This window comes from Rhinolophus ferrumequinum, chromosome 25 (genome assembly GCF_004115265.2).
Source record: "Rhinolophus ferrumequinum isolate MPI-CBG mRhiFer1 chromosome 25, mRhiFer1_v1.p, whole genome shotgun sequence".
Lineage (NCBI taxonomy): Eukaryota > Metazoa > Chordata > Mammalia > Chiroptera > Rhinolophidae > Rhinolophus > Rhinolophus ferrumequinum.
Window position 1 is genome coordinate 14189586 of NC_046308.1, and position 22797 is coordinate 14212382.

Genomic DNA, 22797 nt, shown 5'->3' on the forward strand with positions numbered 1-22797 from the left:
TAGAGATGGCAGGGTGGTGTACTTACAAGGGTGAGCCCTGCGGTCAGCCCAGCACCTTATGCAACTTGCAGCCCAAAGAGATTTGACAAAATCTCCTAGATTCAGGAATGCAACCATGAAATCATAAAAAAAAAACTAACTATATAAAATTAAGGAAAGCAGAGCCTTTTTGATTCAAGGAAAGGTGAAAGTCTCACTGGTTGCCCATGGACCTGTGGGAGCAAGTCTGGGGACCCCCAGGACAAAGAAGAGTTTGCAAACCCTTACGTATCCCCTGAATCATGTTCCCCAAGCTTCAGGATTTGAGTACATCCTTCACATTTATAATCATATCTGTGCACCACCAGTACTATTTTTTTACTTCATGCATTTCTTTAAATCACTTTTTTCCTGTAAATATACATAGTGAAGTCTTTTATTATGAAAAATGTTCATACACAAAAGTATCAAAAGCACAACAAATCGAATGTACCCATTACTCAGCTTCAATAAATATCAACTTACAGTCTCTTATTTCAGCTCTTCTCCCAACACTGGATTCTTTCAAGGTAAGTCACAAACATATCATTTTATCTATTAATATTTCAATATCTTCTAAAAGACAAGACTCTTTTCAATATATGTACACAACACCATTATCATAATAGTAATTCCATTTCCTTAATAGTAATTGTCATACCCAATCAATCATCTTATGTGATATTTTTTTACAATTGGCTTGCTCAAATCAGGACCCAAACAAGGTCCAGCATCGCATTTAGCTGATGTGTCTCCCAAATCTCTTTTGTTCTACAGGTTCCCTACCCCTTTCTTTGTTCTTGTAATTTATTGAAGAAATTGGACATTTTGTCCTGTAGAATTTCCCCCATTCTGGAATTTGTTGATTGCAGTCCTATGGGGTGAACATGTTCTGCCACTGAATTTCTTGAAAAAATGGCAGTTTGATCTAGAGACCTGATCAGATACAGGATTGACTTGTTTTGGCAAAAACAAACACTTCCTAGGCAGTGTACTGCACTTCCAGCAGGACACACATAAAGTCTGGCTGTCTTTTCGAGATGTATTTTCTGGGACCTTCCTATAAAGAGAAACTTTGCTTATCAACGATTTGGTTGCCCTGAGGTACAGTTTGTAAAGAAAGGCAGGATAAATGCTTGATTTGACCATTTGCAAAATAATGAGTTGGTTCCATAGCATCCTCCGAAGGTGATATTTTAAATATCATTATGAGCTCATGGGTTTGAATGTATTTGATATGTTTTGCTTATGGCAATTTTTCTTACTGAGGCTCAAATTCCAATTTTTGGTGAGTGGGGACCTATTGAATGGGCTCTGGGGTCCTTTTGACATGGCCTTAATGGTCTTTTATAGCCTACTTATCAGGATGCCAAGCTTTCTCAGGCTTATCTTACGTATTCTCAACCTAGACCTTGAATCTGCACAATGAGCTTTGGTTTCTTAGCTAACCCAAGTATAACATTGACACAACAATTGCAGAGTCTATATTTTGTTTCGAAAGCACATAGAACATTTATAAAAACTGACCACAGCCTGAGCCATAAAGAAAATCTCAAAGGATTTAAATCCTAAAAAGATGAATTCAAGATTCTAGGCCAGCATTCCAGTAAGACCTTCTGAGATAATAAGTGTTCTGTAGCTTCATTGTCCAATACAACAGCCACTAGCCACATAAGTGACTTCTGAGCACTTGAAATATGATGAATGAGACCGAGAAGCTGAACTTTCAAATTGATTAATTTAAATTTAAATAGCCAAAGATGTCTAGTGACTAGTATTTAGACAGCATAGATCTAGATCTAACTTCTAATTCAAGGGATAACAAAGAATGAAAAACACATTAAACAAGGCTGTACCATACAATTAGCTAAATCCAGACTGGGAAACTCTACAGGACAAATTACCCAGTTTCTTCAGTATTTGTTGAAGAAAACTGCAAGTGAATCTGTATGTATTAAAAGAGATGAAAGAGGAAAATGCCAAGTCAAACCCACAAGGAGATACCATTTCATACTCACAGGGATGGCTACAATCAAGATGTCAGATAATAGCAAGTGCTGATGAGGAAGTGGAAAAATTGGAACCCTCACACACTGTTGAATGTAAAATGGAATGTAAAATGGTGCAGCCACTTTGGAAAACAGTCCGGCAGTTCCTCAAAAGGTTAAATATAGACTTACTATTAATATATGATCCAGCAATTCTACTCTTAGGTATAAACCGAACAGAAATGGAAACACGCACCTACACAATGGATGGAGGCATAGGGGTGTTTAATATTCTTTAGGTTGTACATAGATTATACATGTTCTTCTCTAGGTATAACATTTTATAAAAAAAAATTTTTAAAACTAGACCTCACTTAAGTACATCAATATTAAAGTCTTCAATAAGTGATTAGCGAACTGAATCCAATAGACAAATAAAAGGAATAGTAAAACATGACCAAGTGGGATTTAATCCCAGGAAGTCAGTATTAGATATTCTATTAATGAAATAGATTAGTCTAGAAATTCAGTATTAGAAATCTATGAATAATCATATCATAGATCAAGAGTCTAAAATTACACATATCCAGAGATACTGAAAAGGCATTTGATAAAATTCCACTTTCGTTCATGATAATTATATTTATTAAAAACAATAACTACTTATTTAACATCATAAAAAAATGTTAAAGCTAGCACCATACTTAATAGTAATCATAGAAACATACCTATTAAAGTCAGGAACAAGATATGGATATCTTTTATCATCCCATTAACCATTGTTCTGGAGGTACTAGCCAATGCAATTAGGCAAGAGGAAGAAACCAGAACTAGAAATGTTGGAGAAAAAGAGATAAAAGTATATGCAGAGTCTCTGAGTGCTTACCTGGAAAATCCAAGAAAGTTAACCAAAAATCATGGATGATATATAAGTTCAGGCCAAATAAAGTTACTAATCAGAAATCAATAGCTTTAACATAAGCAAATAATTAGCTAGAAAATATAATAGAAGAAGGAACTCTACTTAAAATAACACAAAAGAAATGAAATATAGGAATAATCTTATCAACAAATGTGTCAGGTCTATATAAAAATAATTTTAATATACTCCTGAGGACCACAAAAGATTTTAACTAATAGGAAAAAACACCATGTTCTTGGATAGGAAGATTCAATATCATAAAGATATCAATTCAACTAAGTTCATCTATAAAGTAAGTAAATCTCATTTAAAATGTGCCATGATTTTTTGAGTACTAAATAGAGTCTAAAGTTCATCTTAGAAAAATAAATAAGAATGTCCAGGAAATTTCTGAAAGAAATACCAGCCTTAGCAGATATTAAAACCTAAAGCCACATTTATTCAACAATGTATGTTCGCACATGAAGAGACAGGCAAGTCAGTGTTAATGAAGAGAGGAGCTAGAGCTTGTCCCAAACATATAGGTGAATTAAATAATTAAGCATTTCAAATTTGTGGTAAGAAAATGAATTATTCAATGAATGCCATTATACAATTGTTAAAACTCAGAATTGCTCATCTAAAGGGGTGAATTTTACTGTATGTAAATTACATCTTTATTAACCTAACTTCCAGAATTAGTGTTGGATACTGGATAGTTCTATTTTTAAAAGTTGTACACTTACCTCATACTTTACACCAAAATAAATTCCAGATGAAGAAAAACTTCAAACATTAAAAAATAAAATTATTAAAGAAGACTAAAATAAAATACAAGTGAAACAAAGAATACGTTTCTAAGTATACACAAAAGTCAGAAGCCACAAAAAAACTGATCAATTCAACTACATAGAAAAAAATTTCTACCTAGAAGAAAATACTGTAAGCATATAAAATTTCTACCTAGAAGAAAATATTGTAAGCAAAGGACACAGCAATTTTGGAAAAAATATTTATAACTCACATCCCAGACTAGTGATTAGTTTCCTTCATATGTAAAGAGCTTCCATAAATCAATAAGAAAAAAGTCCAACACCCCCTCCCCCACATACATACACACCAAAAGTAGACAAAGGCTATAAACAACGATTCACAGAAAATTTGTCTTTTAAACATAAAAAGATACTCAACTTCACTCCAAAGAGAAAAGCTACTAAAATATATTGAAATACCATTTTTTTATTTTTGACAACTCGATAGGTAAAGTTTGAGAACACTTGGTGAGAGTGTGGCAAAAAAGTACTGGCAGCGATTACAGGTGAGAGGGTGTGTGTATTTAGAAACTATGAAAATTTGATATCATAAACTTAAAATTAAGTACATATTCTTTGAAGCAGCAATTTCCTTTCTAGATATTTACCCTATAGCTAGGCTCTCACATAGACAAAATCTAAATATCCATTAATAGGGAACAGGTAAATTAAATTACGGCACATGCAACATAATGGAATACTATAGAGGTACAGAATCTCCTGAATAGATTGCTACCATTTTTAAGAAAAAATACATACATACACATACGTATATGCTTACAAAATCATGACATCTCCCTGAAAAGATGCCCAAGAAACTGGCAACAATGGTTGCTTCTGGAAAAGGAAGTTTACATTTTTCTGTATACCTGTTTGTGGCTTTTGAATTTTGTACCTTGTATTTGTATTATCTATGCAAAAACAAAATTTCCCAATGAGTAAATCTCCCTATTATTCTATATCCCCGCACCCTATTTGTTTCTTATAGCACTTTCTACGATTTACAGTTATTTTAAATACTTGATTTCTTGATCTTAGTCTGACCCCTTCTAGAAACCTCTCAAGGGTAAATCTTGTTCATTCTTGTGTCCTCAGCTTCTAGCTCAGGTGTTGCCACAAAATACATGCTCCGTAAATTTGTCAAGTGAGTGAATTACAATTTTATTCCAATTCGGTACCTTGCATCGATTACTAACTATCTAGAACATTTGAAAAGGAGGCATTACAGCTCAAGTCATAGGTCTGAAAGAAAGCACAGGTTAAAAATATTCAACGTTGGTTTACCCAGATGTATTCCTCCTGCCAATACAATATACTACTAAAATAGGTAATGTCCATTTCTACTTATTGACTTTGTACTATGCACAGGGCATGGTAACTGGACAGTTTATACATGGAATGACCACGAGAACTCATCACGTAGGTGGTCTTTTCCCCACTTTGTGAAAGTAGAAACAGAGTTAAGTGACAGGGGAGGCTGCGGAAAGGTCTGAAGATTTGGATGGGTCCAAAGGCCAGCCCCGCTGCCGAGTAGCTGTGTGACTTTAACCAATGTCACTGCTCCCTTTGAGCCTCAGCATGGCACAAGTGCCAGAAGTTGCCTCCCTATCAACACCCGCTCCAAGGGAATCTGCCCCTTTCTCACTCCTGCTGAAGAGGTGTGTCCAGCCGGTCACTTATGGTCCAGGGCATGACCCTGCCCTGGCCACAACTGGGATGGGGAACAGGCCTGACCTGGGTGAGACAGGATTGGGCCTGGGAATCTGGATTAGGGAGTCCGTAAGGCTTGATTCATTTTGTCATGGAAAAGTGAATTTCAAGGTCATGAACACAGTGTTTCTGGCCAAGCTAGCCCACATGGATGCAAAGACATCGATTGACAGTCCTCGAGCTAGAGAGACAAAGACACAGACAGATACTGTCTGATAACCTTTTGGTTCCCAGGAGATCTGGCCATACTTTTGGCAGCATGGTGTGTGCATGCACATGAAGGACGATGGAAGGAACAGAGGCTTTCAAAAACTAATATAACTAATACCTGTACAATTTTAAAATGGCAAAGAGTCCAAAAAGAAATAAGCAAAAGTTTCTCTCATCACTTTAAACCTCAGTCCTTCTCCCCAAAGGGTTACTTCTGTTTGGTGTATATCCATCCTGAAAATGGATGCATATATAGCATTTGATTTTTGCATTTACACAGACAGGACCACTTAATACACAGCATACTGCATCGGGTTTTCTTACTTCACAATATATCCTAGGTATCTTTTTTATCAGCAAGAACGACCTTATTCTTTTTAATAACTACATACTATCTCATTGCTTATTGCTTTCAATTATCCAGCATTCATTGAGCTCCTTTTATGTGTCGGCCCCTGTTCTGGGCACTTTGCTTAGAATGCACCTGCAAACAAGCCAGAAAAATATCCCTGTCCTTGAGGAGTGACATTCCTACAGATGGATACATAGGTTATTTTTCGTGTCACAGACCATTTGTAATGGGCATCCCAGCCTCCTACTTGAAACTCAGCTTCTTTTGCCAGAGAACCAGTAGGGAGCATTTGCCATGCAGAAATTGCTTTATCAAAAGAAAACTTAAAGAGCCAGCTTAGCAAACACGCCTCTAAAAGATCGCTTCAACTTTCCTTCCAACAAACGGTATGAAAAGGCAGCTTCCCCCCAAGTTACAGGTCTTTTTAACAATGTTTTGTTAAATCTACTAGGGCAACATTGGTTAGTAAAATCATACAGGTTTCAAGTGTACAGTTCTACACTACATCATCTATGTATTGCATTGTGTATTCTCCACACAGGTCTCCTCCCTTCACTGTATGTTTGACCCCTTTACCCTTAATTCTCACCAGTCACAGAGATGGAGATGGGAGCATTTTGTGAACTGCAAGCAGGAGGGAGCGTATTTTTGATTTTTTTATATGTGTATATTTATTGGGCTTTTGTATTTCTTTCTCTATGATCTGCCCACTGATATCCTTTCTTGGATTCTAACAGACACCTTATTTTTGCCTTTTATTTGAACAACCTCTTGTAAAGTTAATCAATTATCCCTTTGCCATGCGCTGAGACTATTTTTCCCAGTTTGCCATTTGTCTCTTGACTTTCTTGTGGACTTTTTCCTGCAGAGAAAGGACTGATGCATTTTTCCTTTGTGGTGTGGACGACTCCAGGATTATTTGCCTCTTCTTGGAGCCCTTTGAGTTTCTTTGATTCTAAAACAAAATAAACTGACTTGTCTGGGTTTTTGTTCCTTGAAACTGAAGAATATAATCCTCTAGCTCTCCCTTTATAAAGTGAGGTCATGTCATATTTAACCGATTTGTTATAAGGATCTGAGACAACGATAGATACAGCACCAAATAAACAGTTGCCCCTCCCCCAGAAATAGTAGGTAATAAAATAATGACAGATGTAGTGATAACAATAAGAAATGATTAAATTCCAATAGCCAGTAAGGGGCAGAGCTGGGATTCAACCCACATCTGTCACCCCAAACTACCCGTCTTTACCTACTCAATTTAGCCTCTTATGTAGCAAATGCAAGCGGTTTTTTTTTTTAATGTCAGCTTCAATGCTCAATGTTGTACTGTATCCCTTTGAATTTCTAAGTAGGTTTATCTGCATCTGAATGAGAACCACACATTGGTCGTCCATCCTGAGCTTCCAGTTCTGTGGCAAGGAAATCATTCTGGAATCTTGAATAGGTTGTTCATCTTACTTAAACCACAAAATAAAACCCCAGCTGCAATGGTCTCAAGCCAGTTCTACGGCTGTTTCAAGGATCCTTATGTGGTTAGCACTGAGGGGTATGGAAAGAGACCCCCAACTTCTCCAAGCCTTTCCCCATCTTGGTTAAACTGTAGCCTTGGCTAAAAATTCACCACTGGACCACTTTGCTTTGGGCTAAGGTTGTGGCGGGACACAGATTTAGGGAGTTTTGGCAAAAAAAAAAAAAAGAGAGAGAATTGAAAGGAAAAGCAGGAGAAGCTCTGGGGAAGGCATGTCTGGGTAGTAACCTGTGTGGTCTGGATGGCGAGAGAGCGCACTGAAGCATCTCATCCCCAGCTATCGTAGCGGACAGGCCACACATGCACCCCAAGTGCTGGCACCAGGCCCACGGCCTTACTTATATGTTGATCATCTCACTATCTCATTTAATCTACACAAAGCCCCTGTGAGGTCGGAGTTACCTCAGTTTTTCAAAAGGGAAAACTTCCAAGCCCCACAGGTGATAAGCGAGGGAGGCAGCTTTCACAGCAATCGCTGGACTCCAACAGCCGGACTCCAACAGCCCAGCTCCAAGCCCACCACTTCCAGGGAGGCTCCAGGTACCCAAAGGGAAAAGTATGAGATGGAAGAAAAGGACTGAGGAGAAAATCCCAAAGCCGTTCTTCTACGTAGAAGCTTGATCCTACTTCCGTTTTACCTAGATACCCCCAAATGCCTGGAAAGTATTTTCAGTTCTGCAACAAAATTGGAATAAGGAAGCAGGCCCCGTGTTGAGCTGTGTCATTGCTCTCGCCAGTTCCTGGCATTCTGGTCAAAGATTGCCTTTTGATGGTCAACACCTGTAACAATCAAACGCATACAAATGAAAATAACAACAGCACTATGTCATTACCATAAGAGGACGAGTAAGGGAGAGATTAATACACAAACTGGCAAGACTGAGGTGAGATTGAAACCCAAACACGGCAAGTGGCATTATATATTTTGATTGTCCCTTAGAAAGTCAATGTTGTCAGTCATACGTTTAAAAAAAAAAAAATCATTAAAACAATCACACCATTTGGCCCAGTAATGCTATTTCCTTAGAATTTCTGCTAAGGAATCATTTCAAACAATGAAAACATGTATCTGTGTTTCTGCAGTGTTATCTAAAGTGGGGATTTACATTACATTGCCAACAGTAGCCAAATGTATTACACCTATTAGATAGGATACATCCAGATATTAATGTAATGTTTAAGAAGGTGACACAAGCAATGTTTTCTCCCTTTTAAGGGAGAACAGCAGAATACATATGTCTGTGCGCGTTGTCAATTACAAAGTATGTCTGCACATGTACCACGGAGCCAGACTAGCCTGGGACATGGAACGGACAGAGTTACATGGGGTGGCAGGTGCAGACCCTGGACTGTGCACACCATTCCCGTTTTCAGTGTCTGTCTGCTTTCCCCACAGACAGGTCAGATACCAAGTCTGATCAAAAGTATTGTGGGTTTTTTTCCCATCGTAATGTTAGGTGTCTCTCTTTGCTCTCCCAGTATCCGTCGTGCCTCCTCTGACTTTCCCTGGCGGTGTGTCTCTCCCCCAGTGGAAGGTCGCAAGCGGGACAGACAGTCCAACAAGATACTCCCACCTCCTGTAGCCAAGAGGACAACAGAAGACACAGCTCGGACTTCCAGATTTCTCTCTTGAGGACTCAGACTTTGGTTGCAGTGGAGTAAAGAAGGAAAATGGCTGTTGCCGACAGCTCAGTTTGGAGGAGACTTCAGTGCCTCTCTCTAGGGAGTGAGTAAGCATGGGAGATGAACCCAGGGGAATACGCTCACAGCATCATGGAAAGATATTAAATGCATTATGAAGGAAAAAGAAATGTGCCTTTTAACTAACATGCAATGAACTCAGGCGCAAAACAAAGCTACGTGGTGCACATGGATACAGCCATATTTAAGGACCCACACCAAATGCACCGTGGTGAGAAAAGTCCCTAATTGGGGAGGTAAAAGTGGGGTGTGGGGAGCGGAGCGTGAAAGGAGCAAAACAAATTGGGAGAGAGGCTTTAAAAGACCAAAATGACTGTGTGATGTGAGCCGGGGAACACTACCTGCACCTGAGGTCAGAGGGAAAGAAACAAGTCATTCATTCCTTTTTGGAATAAGTTAGGGTTGCTTCTATGACTTGTAACCCATGACACAAAACATAACCTAATGGGCAGAATTTTTAAATAATAAAATTATAAATTCAGGGGAAAAGAGATTATCTTTGACTCAAACCAGAGCTCACATTGTAAAGCCATACATTGAATACAGGGCTATGTCTCCTCAATAAGGCTCACAGCCCATGGAGCCCTACCCTACCTCAACAAAATAAGTTCACACACTTTACCCTGATGCTCCCCAAGAATTATTTGGTCATACGCAGTTTTTAAGTAAAAGCTCTCACTTTTGCTGACCGATTACAAAGACTGGGGACTGAGCCATAAAATGCCATGGGATGTCTGCTTCCTCTTTGCAAACTGCAACAGGAAGCCACCAGCCCCGATCCAAAAGACGATTATTAATGAATCCTATGGCTCCACATTTCAGTTCTGACTTTTGCAGTCTGCAGATCTCATATTTTCTATTTTTTGACTCCTTTTTTTTTTCTTTGCACTGATGCAGGATTAATCACAGGGCCTGCTTTCATCTTGTCCTAAGTAATAGTATCTAAACAGTGATGCATTGGGTTTGCTAGTTACGTTTTGTGGGACATGTTAAGATGCAACTATGCTCATCTTTCCGCCGGTTAAAATTATCTTGATGCTTCCACTTTGTGAAATCCAATGCTCAGCAAATGATTCAAAAACAAGTCATGAAAATCCAAAAATCTACTTTCCAATAGAAGATCCACTACCTTTAATGGGTATGAAGAGAATTGAATGAAAGAGGCACACGAGGGGTTTCTGGGTTGCCAGCATGTTCTGTCTTGACCCAAATGGTGGTTATGTGGGTGTGTGGCTTATAGTAACAACTCATTAAATTGCACATTTATTTGATGTGCTTTTCAGTATATGGGTTGTATCCCACAATAAAAAGTCTTTTAAAAACATCACGTCATAATTGTCATGTTTCCTCTCATGGAAAAGAATATGGGACAGCAATCCCTGTGAGGAACTACACACTTTCATTTTTCACTTATTCTTTATAAATTTTAGCTGGGGAAGCCAAGTTACTGAGAAGTCCCTATTTCATTTGGAAAATTCGACTTGTGTAGATAGCGGGTAAATAGGATAAACTAAAAGAGAACAACGTGGTAGATAGGGGTTGTTCATGTGTGAGAAAGGAGAATATATCAGTTTTCTGTTGTACTTTTTCAAAAGGGTTGATCTTTGTTTCTGTTTCTCCTCTAACACAGAATCCTGTGGTCGTGTAATGTATAAAGCTTCAAAACCAACAGGAATTTCGGGCAGAGTCTTACAAGCAAGACCTACTTCTTTTGACATCTCTAATTCACAGATGAGAAATGTGTCTCTGTTTTTTTGTGTTGTTAGTGCAATACTTCAATATGATCATTCCCATGGAGAAAAAAACACCGACAGTTCACACACCCTCCAGGAGGACCAAAGAGACTTTTTTCAGGCAACACACACATTTACCCTCTACTCCAGAAGGCAGATGACCTAAGAGTTTGGAAACCTGTGCTTTCCAGAAAAGTTTAGTCTACAAGGATCAACAAACCATAGCTATTCTTGTCTCCAGATCCCTAACGTTATTTAATAAAGTTCCAGAGAGAGAGAGAAGACCTTTGCTATGGCAGTTATCTAGTTGGCAACAAAACAGCATTGAAACTCCGAAACTGACATCTCCACATTGATTCAAGAAGTTCAGAAACTCCCATTAGTTTTGTCATAAACCGATTAGAGCTGGCACACAAATCCAAGGGTCTCAGTCCTTAGAGTGAGATTGAATAGCCACTCCAGCCCCAATAGTTTCCCTAGTAAAAACCCACCGGGAAATTCTTAAGTTCACAACACGGTGACATTTGAAATTTTCTGCAGTCTCATATTAATCCACACATACCCAGAAAAAAAAATTAAAAAATGAAGTTTAAGCTAAGAGAAAGTGCCAACCACCATTCCTGGGACCTCTTGATTATTTCAAAGAAATGGGTTCCAAGAGTCTTGTAAAGGCGACCATCCAGCCGCTGGAACAGAACAGAGGTGGGGGTGGGGGGAAAGCTGCTTCACTCTCCCAAATCAAAAGGGGGGAAAGTGAGAAAATCTCCCGAGTTCAAACATTCCTTTAAACCCCGCAACTTTAAATACTAAATGTGTTTCATGGCTGCCATCTTGAAAAACTGTTGGCCAGAGGCTCCCTTTGATTCCCATTGGGGATGGAAACGCTTGCAGATAATCCATTGAAACAGGTCTGGCACAAAGGCCTTTTTGCAACAATCCTGGTGCTTGTGAAGGACACCATTTTTGTGCGCCAAATAAAACATTTTAATGCGCTACAATCCATTACACATATAGTCCTCCATTTCCTTTCAGTAATTATTCATTAGAAAACATTTAACGTCACTGTGGATTTCACACTGGGTAGTCTGGACACAAAGAACAAGAGATGGCCCATTTATAAGGGGCTGGGGCCTTCTTTTCTAATCTGAGAAACTCCACGGAGGTGGGGCCCACAGGACACAACAGGCCGTCTAAATTGTGCGGTTAACGGTCAAAGCCCCCCTGCCTACTTTGACACTCATTTAAAGATGACAGCGAACAAAAGAGATTTGTTCTGTGCAACCCTTTCTTGTTACGCAGTCGACATCAGCTCCACACATGAAACTGCCAGGTTATTTTATTCCACCTGCCATCTCTCTCCCGCCTTCATCGACTCTCTCCTCTGCTACTTGGCTTGTTCCCACTTTAACACAAAGAGACAGGTAAAGAATATCGTCCAAAGCGGTCCATTCAGCATGTCAGCTTTCATAATACAATTGCCTGTCAGGTCCCCTATGAGCTACGAGGCACTCAGACGTCTGGGTTCAGGCCAGAAATCCAGCCCGCAGTTCGCTTAGCTAGCGGACAGCTTCCAGCCACCTCCCGCCCGCCCCTACATAGCAAAAGGCCATCTCCAGGGCACAGACACCAAAACCATCTTGAATAACAACAATTTGCAACTTTTTCTGCATCAGCAAGGGACCACATGCCAACTCCCGATGGACTGTATGTATAGTCCTTTAATGCCTACATTTAAAAATGTAACTAAAAACTCAGACCCAAAGACCTAGAAGCCTATGAGTAGGAAAGGTTGGAAAATATTTATCGTATAGCCATCTTCTAAGACATTCTCAATAGGGTAAACGAGTTTAATACCCGAGGATCCTTCCCTAAAGCCATGGGGAAAACAACTTGAAAGTCTCACCAGATTAACTGATCTAGCTCATCATACTGGAATATGTACAGATCTAACTGAACACTTCTAGGGTCGTTCCTACTTTGCATATTGCACACAGCATACACACCCCCTAGGTGCTTCCAGAACACACTGGTGAGAAACCAGTGAGCACGAACAGGCGTTGGCCTGCGCAGATTCTCCAAAATGGCCCATATGCCCCTGCACTGTTATTATTCCTGCAAGAGCAACCCTGATGTTTGCATGTTACACCTGCTTCTGATGACCCTCATGATGTGTCACAGAGTCAAACAGCGAGAACGTGCTAGGTAAGATCAGTGGGTCCTTAAGGAGAAAGCAAAATTCATCATGAAGCCAATGATAGAAGCTTGGCCAATGGTCAAGGAAATTCTAAAAACAAAACAGGTTTGAGGTTCCAGGTCAGAGAATAGCAAACGATGGCCTACAGGCTAAATCCAGACAGCTGCCTGTTTTTGCCACAAGGATTAAAAAAAAAAAAAAAAACGTTATTATATTAATATTAATATATTATAATACTCATGTTATTATAATATTACCATATTATAACCATACACTATTATAATATTACATTATTATTGACATGAGAAAGTTAATATGATATTCAAATGTCAGTGTTGATACTTGTTGGAACACAGCCATGCTTATTTACATACGTCTGTGGCTGCTTTCACACTAAGAGGTGAGTAGTTGCAACAAATGCCACATGACCCGCAAAGCCTAAAATATTTACTATCTGGACCTTTACAGAAAAAGTTTGCCGATCCCTCTTCTGTATCCTATTTACCACACATGCCCCTTTCCTTTAGGAACCAGTCTTCAGAATCAGCGCTGTTTAAAAACTGCACGCACCCAGAGAAGCAGAGTGAAATTTCAAATTGAACCCTTTCCAAATAAATATTGAATGGTTTATGATACCTCCCTCAAATATGGAGCTGGGATACTTCTTAAGATCTTCCTTATACACTGCATAGTTAAATGTTGAAACATAAAGTCATTTAGAACTCAAGTTGGGACGTTTTCTTTCCAGACCCATTGTTGCTTCCCCGCTCGCCAAACCCAAACCCAAAATTAACTGTGCAAGCAGCAGGTAGCAGTTTTTCCTATGGAACTTAACAAGTGTTTGCGCTACAGAGAGACACGTCTAGCTCTCTCAAGGAAACCCTTCTGAATAACAGTACACCCGGGCAGCTAAAATATAAACCAAATGTCCGTCCAGAAAGTAAGCATGGTCTGAGATTTGGATTTAAGGGGTAGTAGCAGTGGAACTCACAAAGATCAAACTTGGGTAATACAAACATTGTGATACTGCGAGTTTTAAAATATCTGATTTGCTCAACACTGACAGTTCAACAGTTGAACTGGAGGACTATCTTTTCATTTAACGACAGGAAGACTGCTGGCGTTGTATCATCCCACTGCAGCCTCTTAATCACGGCTGAATAAGTATAATTATGAATATCAGCAGACAGAATAATGCTTCTAAATTACCTTAGGGATTAGAAAGAATTAGAGCGGTTCATGGAGTTTTAATTGCCCCATGGGAGTTGCAGGTGGAGAAAAACTTTGCAGTTACATGGCCATATTTTTCAGCATAAGTAGGGCCTGAAAAATATCGAATGTGAGAATCTAGACTGCTCTCGCTATTTCCTGACAATAAAAAAATTAAATACATTTTTTTTTAAATGAAAAGAAAGGCCTTTGGAAGTTTGTAGCAGTTTTTTTATCCCTTCACACAGGTTTTTTTAAATGGACATATAATTAACATGGAACATTATATTAGTGTCATGTGTACAACCCAATGATTTGATTTTTGTATGTATTGTGAAATGATCACCACAATAAGTGTGGTTGACATCCCTCACTACAGTTTCAAATTTTTCTTGTGATGAGAACTTTTAAGACCTACTGTCTCAGCAACTTTCAAATATGCAGTACAATATTATTAACTACAGTCACCGTACATTACATCCACAGGATTTATTTAATCACTGGAATTTTATATCTTTTGACCCCCTTCACCCAATGTTTCCCAACCCTCACCCCACCCCCACTTCTGCCAACCACCAATCAATCTGTTCTCTGTATCTGAGTTTGGTTACTATTTTTTTTTTTTTTTAGGTTCCCGTATAAGTGAGATCATACATCAGTATTTGTCTTTCTTTGACTTATTTACTTAGCATAATGCCCTCAGAGTCCATCCACTCTGTAGTAAATGGCAAGATATGCTTTTTTATGGCCAAATTATATTTATATATACATGTACATATATATATGTATATTGCAATTTCTTTATCCATTCATCCATCGATGGACACAGGTTGCTTCCATGTCTTGGCTATTGTAAATAATGCTGTAATGAACATGGGGGTTCGATACTGCCATTTTAAATGGAGGCTATCGATTCTAATTACTTTGAGCCTTTCCTGAAGTCCATGGATTTTCCCTGAATTCCTGTCTCCCTGAATTTGTAGCTGAACTTGTAAAAGAGGCGTTTTCTTGCCCGAAGGAGCAGCTTTCTGGTATCCTCAGCGATCTTTTCCCTAGAACATCAGATATTTCATGGACTGGGAGCCTTGAAACACTCAGCAGAAATTGGAGATTGATCATGGATTATACTAAAATCTATTGGGATCAACAGGTACAAAAATGTAGCTTGGAATTTCCCTATGTTTTTTGTTCTCTTTCCCCTCCATCTCAGTCCATGTCCCTTTGGGGGCAATGAATTTAATAGACCTCACACAATAGATAACTTTCAACGTGGCTTTTTAGCTATTCCCCATCCAGAAAGCGGTGTTTAAATAACACTCAAGTAAACATTGTGTCTTCTGGTAGGTTTAGAAATCACTTAAACCTGAGACTATGGTTCTCAAACTTTCAACATGCAGGTGAATGGCCTGGTAAAGCCTGGGAAAACACCGAGGGTGGGCCCAGGAGTCTGCATGTTTAACAGGTACCTGTCCCCTCCCCAGGCATTCCAATGAGGCTAGCCAGAACCGTGCTTAGGACTCCACTTCTCAAAGTGTGATCCATGGACCTGCAGTAACTCTATCACCTGGGAACTTGTCAGAAACGCAGTCTCAGGGGGCACTGCTGAGACAGAATCTGCATTTGAACAAGATCCCTTGATGATTAGCGTGTCCTTGACTGTGTATCACTGATGTTAAGACCCAGAGATCTTGGGAAAATTTAAAAGTTAGTTTTAAAAGAAGACTGCAAGGTCTTTAAGAGGAAACCAGCATTCCCCTGAGGCAGTTGAATATGAAAATGGGAGACAGAAAACTCCATCAAACACTGTTAGGCTGAGAAAGGGGCTTACCCAGGAGGGAGGAAGGAGCAAAGACCAGGAGGTCAGGCCTCTGCCCGCTCCAGCGACAGGGAGGTAAGGGCTTGTTGGTTGTACAAACTGTAACTCCAACCTTTTTTCTTTCCTAATACTAGAATGTATTCGAACTTTTCCAACCCCTTTTCCTCCATCTCAAACGCCAGTCAGGTTATTTCTCTTTGGTGATATTGCAGGCAGGACAGGTTCCCTTTCTTTTTTTTCTTGTACTGAGGAGCTCAGACAAAAAGGCCTAAATCCCAAATCCATACCAGGAAACGTTAAGTACACACCAAAATCAAAACGATACAATAGTGCCAGGCTTTAAAATTTCTCTTCCTAAAGAAATAGACTTTTTCTGTCCCCAATTTTTCATAGAAAGCAAAATGTACAAGTTCTTTAGTCATAGACTGCGTCAACTTACTGAAAACATTTACTCCACATGGGGCAAGTGGTATCCTGGGCATTTCAGGCTGGGATTTCTATGGTTTCTTATGGGAAGGGAGGAGAGAGAGAAAGAAAACCCACACAGGCACCCCTCCAGGACTAACATGCAAGAAATAAAGAAATACATACAATTTTTTAAAATTGACTTTTCTGGATTTTGCTATTAATATTGAAGGGTTTATGAAGAGACAAAGTAGGGAGATGAGGGTGAAAAATATACTTATTAAATAAACAACTATTAAAAGCCCCCATGGGGCCGGCCCAGTGGCTCAGGCAGTTGGAGCTCCGTGCTCCTAACTCCAAAGGCTGCCAGTTCGATTCCCACAAGGGCCAGTGAGCTCTCAACCACAAGGTTGCCAGTTAGATTCCTCGACTCCCGCAAGGGATGGTGGGCAGCGCCCCCTACAACCAGCAACAGCAACTGGACCTGGAGCTGAGCTGCGCCCTCCACAACTAAGACTGAAAGGACAACAACTTGAAGCTGAATGGCACCCTCCAAAACTAAGATTGAAGGGACAACAACTTGACTTGGAAAAGAAAAGTCCTGGAAGTACACACTGCTCCCCAATAAAGTCCTGTTTCCCCCTCCCCAATAAAATCTTTAAAAAAAAGAGCCCGCCATGAATATAGCTCTTTAAAATTTTTTTTTTGGTCTGATTATAAAAAAAAAATTACACATTCATTTTAGACATTCTGAAAAAATGCAATAAAGAGAATAAAAATCATCCAAAATCCTACCACTCAACAATTACCACAGTTTTCATTTTGGAATATTCCTCCTTTCCCTTGTGCATGTGTGTATGTAAAAATACTGGCATAATGTTTTATATGTGGTTTTATATTATTTTTTTAAGTAACATGGTTAATCCTCATAAATTAAGAATGCCACTTTAACATACCACGTAGTATGAAATCATCTGGAATTGAAACATGCAGAATTACAAGGTTAGAAATAAAAATTCAGGCAACAGTGAATTTGCTGGTAAATTCCATGGATCACAGTGGTGTTGTTTATGAATCTTCTGGCCAAGTAACGCCAATTAAAGTATTAAAACTAAGGACTAGAATTATTTTCATCAATAAATGACATCTTTCAAAGACTCTATCAAAAGAGGAATTATGAGCAGAGCCAGGCTGCTGTGACAAGGGATGTACCCCTGAAAAGAAGAAAAACCCTTCATTTTCTGAACCTTATTGAGTGTCTTCTTGTTCCATTCACTAGTAAAACAAATTCTGAAGCAAAGAAAGAGAGCAAAGCTCATCGGACAGAATCCTGAATAACCAGAATACTATATGGGAGGGAAAACAGTTTCATTTTCTAATTGACAGTAATGAGAAAAAGAAAAGTAATTAGAACTAGATTCTCCAACCACCATGGATGGCATCTACTGCGTTAGATGATGCTTGATTCAAGCAGAGACAAAATGAAATAATTTTATGGAACCTGCTCAAACTACCATTGGAAATGCTGACCCTAGAATCTGTACTGTCAAGAAGCAAATGATCACGTTGGAAAGTTGAGTGATTCTAATAGGGACATGAGCACAATCCAAATCATCATAATTATGGGGGCTTATTTTTTTTCAAGTAAACACAGCACCTGATCCACCAACTTCTGAGCACGTAGTGTGTGCCAGGCATTACAGAATTTACAATCTTTAAAAAAAAAAATCAATGATAGGAACAGTCAACAAGACAATAGTCGTGGACTCAATGCCTAATCTTTTCAATGGCTTTTACTCAGATGCCAATAAAAACGGTTAATTAGAAAGTCACTTAACATAGTGTCGTAAGTTCCTGGCTGTAAGACTGTGTGTGATTTTGCTTTTCTTTAAGATTTTCTTTTACTAGAAAAGGCTTATTTTGTTAGTCAAAAGAGAAGGTAAGATAGTGGGGGTTGATTCGAGAAAAGTGCTCAGGTGAGTCTTTGTGGTAGGAAAACAAAAACACACCAGCCTGGTTTAGACACAGCTTTGCTTTAAAAACAAGCCATACCAAAAATCAGTTGCAAAATTAAACATGAGCGTATTGGAAATGAGATTCAAGAGTCAACTACTTAACCCAAGTACGTACTCTTTGAACCCGATATATGACTCAGGAGCCACTTCGTAAATTCTAGTGAAAACGCCTCCTCACTGAATATGAGAATGAGCCCATTAAAGCCTTAATGAGCTTACTTAATTAGCACTTAAGACGCTCAGAGTCAACATAATTACTCTCAATTGTTGTTGTTGTTCCATAAACCTACAGATCTGTTAAAACGGCATGAACTACACACGCACATCACACCTACGTGATTTGTCCTGGTTTTACATATTGTACTTGCGCGATGTAAGATGGAACTATTGAAGGTACCGTGGGACCTCTCTGTACTGTTTTTGCAACTTTGTGACTCTATAATTATTTCAAAATAAAGTGTTTTTAAAAACTACCTCTTGCATTTTGACTCTTTGGTGTTTACTAAAGTCACGAAATCATGGCACAGAACTTATTATTTGAAACATGGTAAACGTCATCCTCTATAAATACTAAACATGGACATAAATCATGAGTTGCTTCCTCCTGAGCTAAGAGGGGAACTTTCCAACTTTTGACCAAGTTCCTATCATCCAACTAATTTGGAGGCAAGAGGCAACTGCCCAGGCGATTTGCATCAAGTGAGATTTTGAACGAACTGCCCACAAACTGAATATGCCAACAAGTGGATGATTCACAAACAAGTGGCATGAAGTACTCAGCTCATATCCGTGTCATTATTCCCGTGCCTTTAATTCTTCCTTTTTTTTATTTGTTCATCAAACCCAGTTCCCTCTGAGGTTATTTCCGAATGGCTCCATCTCTAATGTTTCCAAATAAGAGGTTTTCTTTTTAAACTTTTTATTTTAAAATAATTATACTCACAGGAAGTTGCAAAAATAGTAGACAGAGGTCCCACATACCCCTCATTCAGCTTTGCCCCCTTGTGATGTAACTAATATTGACACTAGGACAATCCAGACTTTATTCAGATTTCGCTAGTTTTTACATGCATGTGTGTGTGCGTGTGTGTGTGTGTGCGTGGTTCCTGTAATTTTATCACATGTATGGATTCAGGTAACCACTATGACAATCAAGATACAGAACTGCTCCATCATCCCTAAGGATGTACTACCTTTTATAGTCATACCGACCATCCTCTCTCTAACGCCTGTTCCCTATCTCTGTCATCATATTATTTTGAGAAGGATACATAAATGGAGTCACACAGCATATAAACTTTTGAGGTCGTTTTTCACTAAGAATGCCCTTCAGAGTTATCTAAGTTGCTGGAGGTATCCATAGTTTGTTCTTTTTTTTTTCATTCCAGAGTTATATTCCATTCAAATAATGTTTTACCAAGGGAATCTGGGAGTTAATTCCCAAGTTAAAGAAGAATAGCTTCCTTCATTTATTTAAAAAATATACAACTACATACAGATAAATCTGCATGTAGACGTCTACATGAATTTCTTATAGCCATGACGATAGAAAATGCCACAAAACCTTGCTTGAGGCCAAGCTGACCTATTGTTGCATTTTCTCTGCAAGACCAGTTTCACAGTCACGACTCCTCTCCACCCGTCAACCAAATTATTTCTCCCAGTGAATCACGCTTCCAAGAGTCACTATTTTGAGATGGAATGCAGGAATGGCAAGGAAAACCAGAACCTCTGGGTGTTCAAATACATTTTCGGTTGAGGACAGTGCCATTTTGAGTTACCAGTTGCCAAGGTGCTATAGAAATGGATAATTGACTGAATGGATCGATGACAAGCTGTAGCTAGAGTTTCTTCACTGTGCATGAGGTTTCTGTGGCTGGCTACTAAATTATTCTAACTACATACACAAATGCTTCTGTAACTTCTTAGCTGTCTAGAAAGAGAAACACTTCTTCAATAAGGTTTTCTAACTAGACAACATATACCAGGAAAAAATTATCCTTCTAAATCTTGATACCTTTAATTCCTGGAAAAGGGCAATAGCTTTGACACTCAAATTTGGTCTTCCATTGACCCAGAGAACTTTTTTCATTGTCAACATGCCAATGAAAATAGCTCAGTTTCAGCTTCTTAAGGTGGTCTTTACCTGGGCCAGCTTGGAGTTACCACATCTAAAAGTCAACACATTGTATCTGGGATAAACAAAAGAAAATTTACAAATAGTCTTACACGCAAGGGCAAAAGTTACCTACGATTTTCTCCACCATTAGGTCACCATCTATTATTTAAGGTTCTACCTGCGCTGCCCAACACAGTAGACTGTGGCCACATGTGGCTACTTAACTAAAATTAAATAAAATTTAAAATTCATCTCCCCAGTCTCGGCCACATGTCAAGCACTCAATAGTCCCACGTGCCCTGCGGCTACTGCATGGGACACTGAGAATGCAGTCCATTTCCATAATCCTAGAAAGTTTGATTGACAGCATTGTTCTCGACCAATTTGAAATGAACTGGTAACATCCTACACTTTGGTTCTAAAAGATCACACTGTCCCCAACCAACAAAAGGGGACAGATGGCCTTAAATGAAATTTTCACCAAAAACAAATTCAGAATCTTTTCCACGAGCCCAGTTCTCTCTGCGTGCCTACTGGAGGCTCAGCTCTTATGGTCGTTTAGACAGCTCCAGGTCAAAAAACGGGGGGCCCGCGTGAGGCCACCTTAGAGTCACAGTACCTTGGATCCCATCGTGCACGGAGGGAGAACACGTTCCTGATAATTATTTCACTGCAACTATTCAAAACTTGTTTCCCACTGGCTTATGATCCTGCCACGCATGACACAGCAGCAAGGTATGAGGTGATTCTAGCTCGCTGGGCGGAGCTGCATTAAAAATTTATCCTGGGAGGCAGTGACTGCATCCTAAGGCCACCCACCTATGGGCACACGGCGCTGCTTGGGAGCGATAAGAACTGGAAACCGGACCTCCCTCCAGATTACATTACAGCCATTGCTGATCTTTGATTAGTCACTTACATTCCTGACCAGTCACCTCATCTATTCAAGTCAGGCCCCTTCGTGAGCTCCACACACAAAAAGTAAAAATTCTCCTGACCACTCAGCCTAGATAGATCCAGCTCAGCGGAAATCCTCTTGGAATCATCTCTTGGCTCCATTTGGAAAACTTTACATCCTCAGACTTCAGGAAAGCAAGTCAATCGGCAACTTCAAGTTTCCCAGTATAGAGACTCTGGCCTTTCTCAGGTTTCCTTTCTTTTCACTTTATTATTGTTAAGTTTTAGATGCAAAAATAACACATGTGTGTGCCTGCTCATTTAAAAATGACCACATTAAGTCTATTGGAGGCAGGGTAATTGCAGGTGGCTCCACGTTGGCCCCTTCCAGGCCTAGAACGAATTTTGTATTTGTTAAGCTGTATTTCTCTTTAAAAGACCTCCCCTTTACCCACCATCTCTTCACTGCATAAGCTACAAGCCCCCAAAACCTGCGCCTGCTTCTTCAATAAGGTCATGGCTAAGAGCCCAGTGGCTGGGTTTGTACCCCCGCTGAGCTCCCTGTTGGATGTAGGACTGTGGACGAGTGGCTGAACTCTTGAGCCTCAGGTTCCTGATCTGTAAAATTTGGGAGAATCTGGAACTACCTCTCCAGGCTGTTATAAGGATTTAATACACATCAAGTACTTGCAAGGCTGCCTGGCACCAGTGGCACCCGTTGCGTGCTAGCTCTTTGTTATTATGGGTAAGCCTCTTTGAGCCTGCCCCTCTGCAGTGCCTCCCCTAAGGGGACCCCGAAGGGTGTGCCATTATTATCTTGCTTCATTTCCTAGACCTTTTTCTACACATGTGTATCTATATAACAAACACGCACTATACATTGTGTGCATTTATACAAGTGTTTTATGCAGTATATAAAGTCCTGCAATTTGGTTTTCTTCGCTCAGTGATACAGTTCCAAATACAGATTTGGTTTTCTTCACTCAGAGGAGATCTTGTCACCTCAGTGCCCATCTTTCACTAGATGGTTCTCAAAACCTTCACAGTCCACACGCTAAAAGGAAAGCACTGCCAGTGGACATCTGGGTTGTTTCCACTTTTGGGCTATGGTGAAGCATGCTGCTATGAACATTCGTGTACTCGTTCTTCCGTACATATTTTCATTTCTCTTGGGTATATACTTAGG

At 39.5% G+C, this 22797-nt stretch overlaps 1 protein-coding gene across 1 annotated transcript in view; it reads right to left on the reverse strand.

Annotated features, from left to right (window-relative positions):
* The window catches only part of MYO1H (myosin IH), a 71747-nt gene extending 50335 nt beyond the window's left edge, over nt 1-21412 (reverse strand). Inside the window, exon 1 of the mRNA XM_033098051.1 lies at nt 21334-21412. Within this exon, the coding sequence (XP_032953942.1) occupies nt 21334-21345 (12 nt within the window). The 5' untranslated portion in view covers nt 21346-21412. The remainder of the gene's footprint in view (nt 1-21333) is intronic.
* Between the last annotated feature and the right edge of the window lie 1385 nt (nt 21413-22797).